Raw genomic sequence first — 15,282 nt, 5'->3', positions numbered from 1 at the left:
GGTAAATCAACTGATATTATTCAACACATCATTTCATACTGTTGGCTTAAAACACAGTTGTACAGTTCTTCATGAAAATAATTGCCATTAGACCTGTAGAATCAACACAATGACAGAAATCAAGGTATACATTTAGAATACTCATGCAGATGGGGGATTTCTGTAATGGTATTGTCCATGTTCAACACATGGCACACAGTTATACAGAGTCCAACTTGCAGTGTCTTTTGTCAACAGTGGGAGGTGATCGCGTTTCATTAATGACACCAGATGTTCTGTCTCTTTTTGTGAACTTGCTGCGTCATCACCCACATCTATTGGGAGTGGAGTGCGCAGACCATTGAGCTAACTGCCCTGGGCCCCTGACTCGGCGGCCACCATCCTTTTTAAGGATGAGGGAGTGAGATTTCCTGACGTACAGCCACCTAGCGTAGTTAACGCCCATTACACACCGTGCCTCTACAAGCCATAGAAAGAGTATATAAAGCATCAAATATTGTGTTTTACATCAATACTTAACTATATTCATAATGTGTAATGTCACTGTGGATGAAGAAGTGAAACTTGTGACCAAAGGGTACTCAGCAGTGCTTAAGAGCTGCATGTCCGACATTGGCGAGCTTTCCGGTCACGGACCATAATTACTCAGTTAAACGTGACGTCTTTAATGCAGATTTTGATGTAACTCAGAGGATATGTTTTTTTTTTTTTTTTTACCTGATGACTCCAGTGAAGAGTCAGCGCAAAAAACTGAGCTCATTCCATCAGATGGCCTCTTCCGCAATCAGCTTTGACAAAAAGCAGCCACAAAGGACACCTTTGAAAATGACTAACTCAAACTTCTTCATGCCATCGTCATTCTCTTATCCATTTTCATCACTGGTTTCTTCTCGCTCATCTTTGATGAAACTCTGTCTCGAACTGAAAAGGCTGACCAGCGGACATCTACTCTAGCTACTGCTAAAAAAAAAACTGTGGTGAACTGGGCGCACCCCCTTTCTACGTCACTACCGAGAATGCACTGTGATGCATAAAAAAATGTTGAAATGTTTCATAAAAATATATAAATCTGGAAATCATTTTCGAAAGTTGCATATTTTTATGTTACTTGAGCCAAAGGGGATCAGAGAAGTAAAACATCGTTGCGATCAGGGTTCATTTTAACTCATCTGGCTCTCCTAATAACATTATATAAATATAGAGCATACTACACAACATTAAAGTCCCAACATGACAACTGACTTGACCAAACCATGTGTTTGTCTTCTTGTGTCTTGCAGACACCAATGAAGACCTTCGTTCTGAGCAACAGGAGCCAGAGCCCCCGCATGTTAAAGAGGAATTGGAGGGTAAAGAGGTTCCCCACATCAAAGAAGAAGAGGAATTGGAGCCCCTTTCCATTAAAAAAGAGGAGGATGAAGAGTGCCTCCACATCAAGGAGGAGGAAGAAGAGCCCCCCTACATCAAACTGGAAGAGGCGGATATCAAGTTTCCATCGACTGGTGTCCCTTTGAAGAGTGAAGATGAAGTACAAAGTGAGGAGAGCAGAGGGGCGAAGCCTCCAAGCAGCAGCTCAAGTCAACACATGACAACAGAAGGTGATGGAGACCACTGTGGAGGATCACAAGCAGATAGCCTCTTAGCTCCACACTCAGATAGTGACATGACGTCACACTCTCCTCACACTGATAATGATGGACAGTCTGGAGGTGATATGACATGTCACACAGACAACAAACAATGGAAATGTTCTCAGTGTGGGAAAACTTTTGCTTCTAAGCGCAGTTTGAAACAACACATGAAATTACACACTGGAGAAAAACCTTTTGCCTGCTCAGATTGTGGTCAAAGATTCACTTACAAGGGAAACTTAAAAATACACACAATAATCCACACTCATGAGAAACCTTATGCCTGCTCAGTTTGTGGTCAAAGATTCACTCAAAATGGAAGCTTAAAACTACATACAAGAATCCACACCGGTAATAAACCTTTTGCCTGCTCAGTTTGTGGTCAAAAATTCACTCAGAAGGGACACTTAGAAATGCACACCAGAACCCACACTCGTGAGAAATCTTTTGCCTGCTCAGTGTGTGGTAAAAAATTCTCTCGTCAAGAAAACTTAAGAATACACACAAGAATGCACACTGGAGAGAAACCATTTTCCTGCTCAGTTTGTCATCAAATATTCTCCATAAAGAAATACTTAATAAAACACGAAAAAACCCACACTGATGATAAACCTTTTGCCTGCTCAGATTGTGGTCAAAGATTCACTCAAAATGGAATCTTAAAAAGACACACAAGAATTCACACAGCTGATAAACCTTTTGCCTGCTCGGTTTGTGGTAAAAAATTATCTGTAAAGGAAAGGTTAAAATTACACACAAAGACCCATACTGGTGAGAAACCTTTCACCTGCTCAGTTTGCGGTCAAAGATTCTCCACAAAGGCAATCTTAAAATTACACACAAGAATCCACACTGGTGAGAAACCTTTTGTGTGCTCAGTTTTCTTTCGAAGATTCTCTGTAAAGGAAAGGTTAAAATTACACAAGAGAACCCACACAGGTGAAAAACCTTTTGCATGCTCAGTTTGTGATAAAAAATTCTCTGTAAAGGCAATCTTAAAATTGCACATAAGAATCCACACAGGCGACAAACCTTTTGCCTGCTCAGTTTGCGGTCAAAGATTCTCCGCAAAGGCAAGCTTAAAAATACACACAAGAACCCACAGTGGTGAGAAACCTTTTGCCTGCTCAGTTTGCAGTCAAAGATTCTCTTTTAAGGGATTAAGGGAAGATTCTCTTTTAAGGGATTAAGGGAAGTTTAAAGCTTCACACAAGAATGCACTGGTGATAAATATCCAGATTTCTTGTGTATTGGTCTTGTTTTGCTCCAGCAGTGCGCAAAGATTTTCCTTCTTACTTGTTCTTATAATATGTACTCATTTTTGTTTGTACTATATTTCAGCATCTTCATCCTTAAGATAAATCTTTTATATGATTTTTTTTTCATGCATCCTCTATCCCTTTCGTAATCCATGGCTTTTGTAAAACCACTACAACCTGCTAACTTTTTTAATGGGTGATGTTTTTCATATCATGAGATTACTGTTGACAAGAATCTTATGTGTTATTGCGGTCTTTGTTTGCATAAACCTAATTCCAATTTAGTTTCCCTATGTCCATCCTAAAGGCACAAATGCATCTTTGTTTTAGGTCTTCTGCATGTGAAAATGAAAGAAATGTTCTAAGGATTGCAAATACAGGATGATGATCACCTATAGTATAATTTATGAGAAGTCATCTTAGAATATTATAGTCAATTTTATTTGTGAATATATTTACCATCATTGTTGCTGCATCAGTTGTGATTGTACTTGGTTTTACAATTAATGGGAAAAGACCGTTGCTTTTCATTGTCTCGCTAAAGTCTGCCGTTTTAATGGCCATTTGAGTTTAACAAGTCTACATTGAATTCACCAATTATTTGTACTATTTTAGTTGGTAAATATGGCAGATAGTTTTTCATTATTCTATTAGCCGTGTGTTTAATATTTAAAAACATTCCATTCCATTTTCTATGGTGTCAGTCATATTCAATCTGGTTGCATCTCAGTGCTCTATCCACATATACAGCAGCAACAGCCCTTTTTATTTTTCCTGTAGCTTGTAAATATTTCGTCTCCATCCAGTTCAAATTTCACTTGCTTTCTCTTTGTCAAGCCACGACTCTGATATTGCAATTATCTTATTTTTTTTTTAATTTATGCAGGTATTCTTTAATTTGAGTGAAATTTTTGAACAGGCTTCTCCAATAAAAGTGTATGATACATAATGAAGTTTCCATTTTTGTTTAAATGTTTAGTATCAAAGGTAATTTCCATTATGCTGATTTACAAAAATCTATATTCTTGTATTGTATCTAACACATTTTTCTTCATGTTTATGGGTTTTCCAAAAGCCTCCTGTGGACAAAAGTGTTGATAATTACCACTGATGCCAAAATACTTTAAACAATGCACGCGGTTTGTCTAATGTTTTCGTGATGTCAATATCAAATAAGCGAATGATCGGTTGAAATAGACTGTAAAGAAACTTTGCCTCTTGGTGGTAAACTGTAAAGTGTACATGTGATCCTTAATAAAATACACCTCTTCAAACAGGCAGAGTAACTCAATATGCTTGTATATTTTCTGCATTGAAAAGAATGCAAATGCTTTATATCCATTCAAAACACTCTAAAAACAAAATGCCTGCAACACCAAGCAAACAATAGCCCAAGCAACAAGGCTTAAGTGGAAAAACTGCTGAGCTGTGCCACTGGTACGTCAAAGTTGCGCTGTACTTGACCTACTTTGGCTGTTGGGCGGCCTCCACCCACTCCTCCCCTGGGACGGTCGGCTCCTCAAGAAGGTAGCCATTATTTACGAACTAAAAGTGCAATGAACATTATTCGTAACAGTTCATTGTTAGTGAGCCATTGCATGCAGCCGGGTCCATGTACTTTGCGGCCATTAGTTTTTCCTTCTGATGGAGGAAACAAAAGAAGTGACCCTATTTTCGTTTTTGTTTTAATGTGTAAACAAAACAAAAAAAGGAAAACGAGTTATCTTCTGTTTCTTGTTTGAAAACTGGAAAATGTGAAAATAACATAAAATATGTGTGAATTTGACGCAAGTCGGGAACTAAAACACGACCGTAATTTCTTTCCTCAAGCTTGTTTTGTGCAGCTTTGCCTTTACACGGAAGAGTTTCTTGGTCCGTGTACGGTCCGTGTCTCTTTTGGTATTTGGATATAACGTTTGGAGATAGATATTAAAAATAGAAAAATTACTGGTCTTGATTTTTGTTTTCGTGTTGTTTTACCAAACATGAAAATACAATGGTCACGTTATATTTTCATTCCTCTTCGTAGATTCATTACCTGATCATTCGGGGGCAATGTGAAGCTTGCAATGCCGCGCTGTTATAGTATATCACTACCCGCTTTGCCCCGAATTGGCATCATACAAGCAGTGCTTGGTAAATATGAATTTCAAAAAAAATTATTTACAGTTGCATGATGTAATGACAGCATATTGTACATTAAAACCCCAGGACCGCTACAGTCTGATAAATGTTCACAGCAACAGCGCCTCCTCCCGAGCCTGGCACACTTACTGTATGCAGCCACTTAGACACCAGCCTGATCCAAATGAAGGTGAGTTAGTTTTAAAAATGACTTTGCTGCTTTGCTATGTTTTTTGCTCACTTAAGTTATTTTTTTTATAGCCAGAATGCTGCGTGGAACACAGTGATTCTATCAGTAAATATGACCTCGCAGAGCTTCATGGACACTAAATGTCATCCTGCCCAAGAATAGCTGGTATGCATTATTGCATATACTAATGAAAGCATCCACAAGGTACCTGGGAAAATATTTTTATATTGTATTTTTCTTTTAAAATGTATTTTGGGGCGGCACGGTGGATGACTGGTGTGTACATCTGCCTCACAGTTCTGAGGAGTTCGGGTTCAAATCCCGGCCTCGCTTGTCTGGAGTTTGCAAGTTCTGATTATGTAACCTGTAAACTGTACAGCACTGCGCTTGTACTACACCAGTGTTATCATTTTGTCTTCTCACACATGAAGTTAAAATGTCATTGCCATTACATTTAACTCCTCTCTTTTGTGATAGGGTTTTCCGGGACAGCCGTATGGTGTTGATTGTGGCATTTTTATACTGATGGTAGGTCGGTTTATTAGTCTTTATTTTTCCTCTCTGTATTTTAACAATCAGATTTTTTCTTTTTCAGTATGCCCTTTACCAACTCCTGAATGCCCCTGATGACTTCACCATTGTTGAGTTAGCCTGAATGTAGTTGTAATATGCCATTATTGAGGAAATGGTGGTGTATACTACTTATGGAAAATTTCAACCTTGGCAGGTTGGTACTGTACAACTGTATAATTTGTTTGAATTTGTTCAAGAGTGTTCTACATCTTTGTTGTACCAAGTTGTGTATTTATTTGTCTTTGGTTCATCTCTTATTTGAGCTACAGGAAATTAAGTCACTCACTGGACAGAGGCGGGGCCCCATCTGATATAGCCAATTGTCTGTTACATTGAAGCACTTTCTTTTTAGGCCAAATGCACCCATATTACAGTACAAAATGATTGTTTTGTAGTTGTTGTTTTTTTTCGTGGTCTAAAACACCCAGTACAATACAAAGGTATTGGAAATAAATAAAACAAAAAAAAGCTTGAAAATTTCACATTTCCTCCAAACTTACTATGCCAGTGTGCTTGGTCAGGTGACATTGTCGACGTCTGGTATGCATCAGACGAGACTCGCTTTCATGAGCTGCAAGGAATTAGTGTACTTCTTAGTTCCAAATTGTTGCCAAAGGCAAACAGCTTGACAAAAAAACTGACTTTGCCAAAAATAGCATGTTCCAGACCATCCATCCATCCATCCATCCATTTTCTGAGCCGCTTATCCTCACTCAGGTCGCGGGCGCGCTGGAGCCTACCCCAGCTGTCATCGGGCAGGAGGCGGGGTACACCCTCAACTGGTTGCCAGCCAATCGCAGGGCACATACAAACAGACAACCATTCGCACTCACAATTTAGAGTCTCCAATTCATGCATGTTTTTGGGATGTGGGAGGAAACCGGAATGCCTGGAGAAAACCCACGCAGGCACGGGGAGAACATGCAAACTCCACACAGTCGGGGCTGGGGATTGAACCCGGGTCCTCAGAACTGTGAGGCTGACGCTCTAACCAGTCGCCCACCGTGCCGCCTGTTCCAGACCGGTGTTTTTTTATTCCACTGAGTTAACACTGCCGCCATGAGGTCTCCTTTCTCTCTCTCTTTTATTGAGGTTCCACTGTACCCCCCAAAAAATATCATAGTATCCATTAAACGTTTTGGTCTATATTACACAGAGTTCAGTATAAACACAGAATATAGGTTTTGTAATAACCATGGGGAATAAAGATGAAGCAACAAGGCAAAGTAGCACAAAGAACAGACTATCTAAATATAACTGATTGGTTAAGGCTCACCTTGCATATTCAGCCATTTAACTAACACTCTTGCATAATGCATACATGGGAAGCAGTGGCTCGGTCCAGTGTCAGCGTTAATATTGGAAACATTGTAAGATAAACAGTGCAATGTAAAACGTATCTAGCAGACAGTTGGTCGATTTCATACATTATGGTTTTTATATGCTGTGGTTTTTAATAATTTCTGGAACAAGCCAATATAGCTAAAAGCCGCCAAATGTTAAAATTGAATGAATTTGACATAATACAGATTAAGATAGTTTACCAGCCTGTTAGTAGAACGGTCAAACTGATGTACATGCGCTCTAAACATGATCACGTCTCCTGTTCAACTCCCTGTTACAGAATAAACTAATAGAGATAAGGTTATGTTGCCTAATGGTTAGAAAAGGGGAAAAAAGTACCGTTAATCAGCGTTTTGATCCATGACTCAAATCCGTGATACGATCCGAACCGTGAGTTTTTGATTCGCTGCACCCTTAATGAAAACATACAGTATTTTATACCCTATGCGTTCCAAAAGTGCTGAGTTTTGATTTTGACTTTGGGGATCTGCACAATAAATGTTCTCAAAATGACATTCTTACTGTACAAAGTTTGTTTTAAAATCAATTTAGCCTTGCTAAAGGACCATACGACCTGGTATTTATTGTAATGTGTCATTCTGTAAATAAAAGTCACAACATTATTGTATATTTAGCAATTTAATGGTCCCAAAAAAACAAACAGCTATCAATATTATGTCACTCAAAACAACACAAAGAAAGCAGATTTATTCATGTAGCGCAGTTCCTACACAAGGTAACTCAATGTGCTTTACATGATTAAAAACATTTAAAAATAAAGAGAAAAAAATGAAAGACAGCTTAAAAACATTTCAAAACAAATATAATTGTACATAAGAAATGTACAGTGCAAGAAAGATTATTTCAAAATTGAAATTCTCTAACGCTGGCGGCGCTAATCGGGAGTCTCGTCCGTACGCGACAACAGGACCACGGCTGTCAGCGAGGCTGTGTCTGGGGCCACAAGCTCCGCAGCTCGCGGAAGTTTTTAATCCCGATTTAAAAACATTTACACCTGATGCTGACATTTCTGTTGGGAAATTATTGCATTTGTGTGCAGCATTGCAGCTAAATGCCGCTGCACCATGTTTGCTTTGCACTTTGTGCTCCAGTATTTGATCTGTGTCTGTAGCTCCTACTGGGTTTATATGCCATTATAATTTCTTTCATGTATTCAGGACCTAAACCATTTTGTGATTTATAGACCAATAGCAGAACTTTAAAATCTATTCTACAGCTGATTGGGAGCCAGCGCAGAGACTTTAGAATTGGAATAATATGTTCTGACCTCTTTGCTCTGGTCAGAACCCGCTCTGCAGCATTTTGAATGAGCTGCAGCTGTTTAATGCTATTTGGGGGAGTCCAGTCAGAAGACTATTACAATGGTCAAGTCTACTTCAGATAAAAGCATGGATGAGCTTCTGCTGGTCTGCTTGGCACATGCAAGCCTTCACTCTGGATATGTTCTTCAGCTGATAGGAGGCTGTTTTTTTTTTTTTTCGTAATTGATTTGACTACTGAAAGTCAGCTCGGAATCTATCAGCACACCAAGGTTTTGACTTGGTCTTTGGTTTTTAGAGAGAGTGACCCCAAGTATTTACTAACTGCAAACAGCAAAAAAAGGAAATATAAAAATATAAAGAAAATAGTAGTTTTTCTGGTGGCGTATGTTTGTTTTGGCTGAGATGCAAATGTTCCTGACAAAATGTCCAGAATGTTCCTGAGAGGTGATGATAAAGGTTAGCATCTATGCATGAGGAGGAAGAGGATGAGGTCGTCTTCCCCAAAAAGAGGAGCGTGGCAATGAGGGAATTGGAAGATTGTTGGTGTGTTTTCAAAATTAATGAATTTGAAACAGTGAATGAACAATACTGCCTGTGCTCAGATTTAAGACCACATTTGTTTTGTTTTTTTTCTTTTCCAAATTATGTTCTCTCCCCAGAATCCAATGACATGGACGAGGAGGAGAGCAGAATCGGTAAATGATTGTGGTTGACACATTGCATAATTGTGATAATGCATAATGCACACATAATGCTGTCTTGTACAGTATGTTTTTAACTTGCATGCGCTGTTCAAATTGTATAGGTGCAACGTGATTCCTTTTTACGAAGCCGCCAAGCCGATAAGAGCTGAAGAAACAACTCTTCCGGACCCACGATTAATTCAACTTTTAAGTAATGATAACCACCAAGTAACTAAAATATTTAGAAATGAACAAAATACCATACAGCACATTTAAACATAGTAATGAACAAATTCATGTGCGTAAAAAAAAAAAAAAAAAAAAGATTCCACCCTTGGCTGGCTTTGTGGAGCATGGGGAAAGGCCAAAGGACAGGAAAATGTTGTTTGGTGAGTATTTCTCACGTCATGGTAATTTAAATACAGTGCAATACAGATAAGCTAGCATTTGTCTTGCACCATTTTCAGGTGCTGTGCTCCAAACCAGACACAATTAAGAAGGGAACAGAAAGCTGTTCGCAAACATGCTGGAACACATGAAACAAGCCGCATTGAGAGGAGGAAAAGACTTGACTTAAAGTTGACTGTATGTTGTCATTGAAAAATGTGTCCTGGTAAGTCTTTTACTTTCTATTGCAGGCCTGTTGCCTTCTTTAACTTTTGGGAAATAAATGGTTCATATAAATCATGTCACCGAGTGTCTAATGTATAGCCAATTGTAGTTATATTATAGTAATATTTCTAAATAATTCCAAATCAAATAAATCATTTCTTAACTGTCATTAATATATACAAAATGAATTTAAATGTTGAACAAATTAGTGTTATGAAATTGTATCTTGTTAAAATGTTCAATACAGCATTCAAAATATATTTTAATAATTGTCTTGCACTGTGAGAGCGTACAAATACTGTACCATTTTGGTATATTGGAATGTTATTTGTTCTTATTTACATGTTTCGAAGGCCATAATGTAATCATATGCTTCAACATAATGTACATGTCATGGAGATGTTGAAGCACGTGATTGCGATGTAAATGAGAACGCTAATACACCAAAAACAATGATACATGCACCATTTGCATACTCTCACAGTTCCAGACAATTATTCAAATGCATTTTAAATGCTGTGTTAAACATTTTCATACATAACTGATCATTTCACAAGACTGACGTAATTTGGTCAACATTTTACATTTTGGTCAACACACTAACAGCGTCCGTCCCTCTTGCCATCAACTTACAATTTTATTGTAACACGTTGCCAATTTTGCACATCGCTGTTTGGGTAATTCTACATTATTTGTACACTCAATGTTATATCACGTTGCACTATTTGCATACTGTTGCTGATTACTACTGGCCACTTGTGTGTTTGAGAACTCTGCACCATTTGCACAATCGTCACAGTACCAGATCATGGGACTAATATTAGTCCACTTTAAATTGCTTGAGGACTGTGCATCATTTCCACAACTGCCACTAAATCAGCATCACCACACTAGTGGTACACTTTGCTTGCTCAATGACTCTCCATACTTGCGTTTTTTGTATGTCTTAAATGTATATTTGTCCCAGTGGCGGTTTTGTTTTCATACGAGAGTGGCTGCGGCCAACGGAGACAAATTCATGGTTTCTTTTAACATACTTGGCCAACAAAGCCGATTCTGATTTAAATTTGGTCCATATAAGACGTCGAGAAGACGTCCACACCGACAGGTTTTGAATTATATTTCAACTTCATATGGACGTCCTGCAGACGTGGAAACGGGACGTCGAGACGACGTTGAAAACGGACGTCGTTAAAAACTTTAATTCTGCACCCGCCAGCGACATCTTTTCGATGGCAGCTCATTACATAAAAAGGACATCATTTCTACGTCGGGTTGCTCAGTGGGCCATGGCTTCATCCTTAGCTGTTTTTTGTTATTCCGTGAATGAATGCTAATCGAATAACCCTAACTTAACATTGACATTTAAAGCTTCTTGATCACTGCGATTCTCACCAACACACTTGTGTGTCTTAGCCCCATCCTTACGAGAGAATCTTTGACCACAAACGGCACAGGCAAAAGGTTTATCACCAGTGTGGGTTTTTGTGTGTCTTTTTAAGTTCTCCTTCTGACTGAATCTTTGACCACAGACGCCGCAGGCAAAAGGTTTATCAGCACTGTGGGTTCTCGTGTGTCTTTTCAAGTTTCCCTTTAAATTGAATCTTTGACCACAGACTGAGCAGACAAACTGTTTTTCACCAGTGTGGGTTCTTGTGTGTATTTTTAAATCTCCCTTCCGAGTGAACCTTTCATCACAATCTGAGCAGGCAAAAAGTTTCTCTCTAGTGTGCAATCTTGTGTGTATTTTTAAGCTTCCCTTTATGGAGAATTTTTGACCACAAACTGAGCAGGCAAAAGGTTTATCACCAGTGTGGGTTCTTGTGTGTGATTTTAAGTGTCCCTTCTGAGTGAATCGTTGACCACAATCTGAGCAGGCAAAGGGCTTCTCTCCTGTGTGCAATCTTGTGTGTATTTTTAAGCTTCCCTTTATGGAGAATCTTTGACCACAAACTGAGCAGGCAAAAGGTTTATCACCAGTGTGGGTTCTCATGTGTCTTTGGAAGTTTCCATTCTGAGTGAATCTTTGACCACAATCTGAGCAGCAAAATGGTTTCTCACCACTGTGCAATCTTGTGTGTGTTTTTAAGTGTCCCTTATCAGAAAATCTTTGACCACAAACTGAGCAGGAAAAAGGTTTATCTCCAGTGTGTCTTCTCATGTGTAATTTTAAGTGTGCCTTCTGAAAGAATCTTCGACCACATACTGAGCAGGCAAAAGGCTTATCGCCTGTGTGAGTTCTTGTGTGTAACTTCATGCTTCTCTTTTCAAAGAATCTTCTCCCACAAACGGGGCAGGCAAAAGGTTTCTCCCCCGTGTGTGTTCTTGTGTGTATTTTTAAGCTCCCCTTTTCAGAGAATCTTTGACCACAAACTGAGCAGGCAAAAGGTTTCTCACCAGTGTGGGTTCTCATGTGTCTTTTCAAGTTTCCCTTGTGAGTGAATCTTTGACCACAACACGAGCAAGAAAAAGGGTTTTCTCCAGTGTGTATCCTCATGTGTTTTTTCAAACTGCTGTTAATAGCAAACGTTTTTCCACAGAGAGAACATTTCCATTGTTTGTTGTAAGTGTGAAATGGCACAGCACCTTCAGACTGTTTATCATAATCATCGTCATCATCAACTGTGTGAGGAGACTGTGACGTCACGTCATTATCTGATAGTGGAGCTAAGTGTCCGTCTGCTGGCGATCCTCCACAGTGGTCTCCATCACCTTCTGTTGTCATGTGATAACTAGAGCTGCTGGTTGGAGGCTCCGCCCCTCTGTTCTCCTCACTTTGAACTTCATCTTTACTCTTCAAAGGGACAACAGTCGATGTAAACTTGATATCCGCCTCCTCTTCCGGTTTGATGTAGGGAGGCTCTGCTTCCTCTTCCTTGATGTGAAGGCACTCTTCATCCTCCTCCTTTTTAATGGAGATAGACTCCAATTCCTCTTTGATGTGGGAGACCTCTTTATCCTCCAATTCCTCTTTAACGTGAGGGGGCTCTGGCTCCTGCTGCTCAGGATGAAGAGCTTCATTGGTGTCTGCAAGATACAAGAAGACAAACACACATGGTTTTGTAAATCAATTCTCATGTTGTGACTTTGTTGTGTGTTATGGTTTACATCTAACATTATTAGGAGAGCCCGATGAGTTAATTTACTGGAAACAATACGCATAGACAGGTCAACAACAATAAAATCTGAAAAAGAGCAAAGTGCATAAAAACATAGGTAACGAGTAGGTGAAAGTAAACAATAATTGTAAAGCTACCTTGCCGTCTAATTTCAATGGAGCCAGATAATGCTGAATTGTGGAGACAGCACTACTTTGAGCTATCTAATTGTATCACAGGTGACACCTTTGTGTCTGAAGATGTTGATTCCACTGAAAAGTGAATGGTTGGGCCAGATAAGTTCAGTTCCCGGTGCGCGTGAAGGAGGATGCTAAAGTAGGTATATAGCGCCGGTATGTGCATTGTGCAAAACAACATCGGTTTGGCTCAGGACCCCTGAAAATGACTGCCGTCAAGCCAGCCTCCACTCGTAAAGTAGCAATCAAGCCAGGCGCCCTTAATTTTGTTCATACTAGGTATTACGGTAATAAGTCCCCAACTCGCGGCGAAAGCCACCTTCAAAATAAAAGCATCCCAATAATACGGACGTCAATGCTCTTCGGTTAAGGAATGCAACCAGCATGGTTAATTTGAATCTTGAGATGCATTAAAAAATTTACTTTATTAGTTTTCGGAGACTTTTATTTTGAAGTACAATATCAAATCTTTATCAAACCTCTTTTAGTGGAGTCCTTGGTGTTCTGTCACACAGATCTGGACTTGTCTTGCGATACCAATGGGATTATGTTGGGGTGGCTTTGGCTCAGTAGGCAGAACAGGTTCGAATCCCTGCTACGACTGTCCGCATGTCGAAGTGTCCTTGGGCAAGACACTGAACCCTAATTTGCTCCCAGTGGGCGTGGCAACGCCTCGCAAGGCAGCAGTCTCCCATTGGTTTATGAATGTGTGTGTGAATGTGAGGCTTTGTAAAAAGCTTTGGGCACTGTGATGATGCTATATAAGTCCAGTCAATTTACCATCTATTTTTCGTAAGATATGAAACAAACTACATTTTTTAATGTATCTCAAGATTCAAATTAACTTTGCTGGTTGCATTCCTTAACCGAAGAGCACTGACGTCCATATTATTGGGAAGCTTTTATTTTGAAGGTGGCTTTTGACCTATTACCTAGTATGTAATGTAATGTATGTAATGTAATGTAAGTATGTAATGCCTAGTATGAACAAAATTAGGGGCAGCTGGCTTGACTGCTACTTTACGTGTGGAGGCTGGCTTGACCGCAGTCGAAAACGGCACCTACGAAGAGACACGCTTACGAAGCACAGTTTAAACTGCAAGCTATCAGTTACGAGGAGGAATAGGATTTTAGCATTTTGGTATGCTTACCAGCTTTTACAAGTAAAATGGGGTATCTCTGTTTCAGCTCATTTTAAGGTGAGTAATGGCATAAGTTAGGCCGGGATTCTTTCCCCTTTTTTGTTCAATGTGTACATGGATGACTTGCCTAATCAACTAAATGGCTATCGAATTGGCTGGGAAATCGGGAACACAATCATTAACCACCATAATTTACGCGGATGACTTGCTCGCTCTCCCTTATAGTGCTGGGTTACAATAGTTACTCAAACTTTGCTCTCAGTATGGTACCCAATATGACATCAAAGATAACGACAAGGAAAGCAAAATCATGATCGTGTAGCGATTATATATGAAATAAGAATTGTAATTAATTTAGGATAAAGTAATAAGCCAGGAGCGACGTTTGCGTTACTTCCGGTTCATCGTAAGTTTAATTTAATTGTTAAAAATCAAACTAATGTCTCGAAAAGGGCACCACGTCAATTTTTACAAGTTTAACTTTAGGCGAAATGACGACAAACCTTTTTAATCAGTCTCGTGATCTGTAGGTTGCTACACTCAACGACATTCTGAGTCCTAGGTTACAGAGGTTTACTTGAATTCAGAACACACACAAAATACGACCACGAGTGGAATTTTATGGTACATTTAATAAAACACACAACTACAACAAGAACATAACACTAAGGGTAAACGAAAGAAAGAAAATAAGGCGTACGAAAATGGAAAAGAGGACATCGTGTGTGGTCACTGGGCTAAACTAAATGAGCGTGTGAACGTTTAATGCGTTGAGTCAGAGCGAGAGAAGGCAATGTTGGGATTTCGTATGAAGCTAGTAATTTCCCCACAATTATTACGCACTGATGTTTTACATCATAGTAAGAATTGCAGTGTTGACTCACGAATGCAGATTAGCTGGTCTTTGGGGTGGTCAATGCCAAACCACATTCTGCACGTGTTACAACAGCGTGGCTTCGTAGTAAAAGAGTGCAAGACTGGCCTGCCTGCCAGACAAAAATGTACAATTACACACATTTGACTAGATGATATGTTTTTTTCCATCCTTGTCGAAACAACATCGGTCCTGCCTCACTCATACAGTTTGAGGTCTTCAACTGTGGCCTTATTTCAGAACAGTAACACCTGAATCTTATTCATTATATT

The 15,282-nt window shown here is 39.3% G+C and overlaps 2 protein-coding genes across 2 annotated transcripts in view; one reads left to right on the top strand and one right to left on the bottom strand.

Annotated features, from left to right (window-relative positions):
- Positions 1-530: 530 nt before the first annotated feature.
- LOC133397506 (zinc finger protein OZF-like) lies at positions 531-2,728 on the top strand (the record flags this gene model as incomplete). The annotated part of the gene is made up of 3 exons (XM_061668467.1): positions 531-627; positions 1,281-1,488; positions 1,786-2,728. Coding segments are annotated over exons 1-3 (1,248 nt in total), but the record flags the coding sequence as incomplete, so codon positions are not given.
- A 5,044-nt stretch (positions 2,729-7,772) lies between these two features.
- LOC133397317 (gastrula zinc finger protein XlCGF57.1-like) overlaps positions 7,773-15,282 on the bottom strand; it is a 39,180-nt gene continuing 31,670 nt past the window's right edge. Inside the window, exon 4 of the mRNA XM_061668042.1 lies at positions 7,773-12,726. Coding sequence (XP_061524026.1) covers positions 11,033-12,726 — 1,694 coding nt within the window. The 3' untranslated portion in view covers positions 7,773-11,032. The remainder of the gene's footprint in view (positions 12,727-15,282) is intronic.

This window comes from Phycodurus eques, chromosome 22, assembly GCF_024500275.1.
Source record: "Phycodurus eques isolate BA_2022a chromosome 22, UOR_Pequ_1.1, whole genome shotgun sequence".
NCBI classification, from domain to species: domain Eukaryota; kingdom Metazoa; phylum Chordata; class Actinopteri; order Syngnathiformes; family Syngnathidae; genus Phycodurus; species Phycodurus eques.
This window is presented reverse-complemented; position numbering and strand designations above follow the sequence as displayed.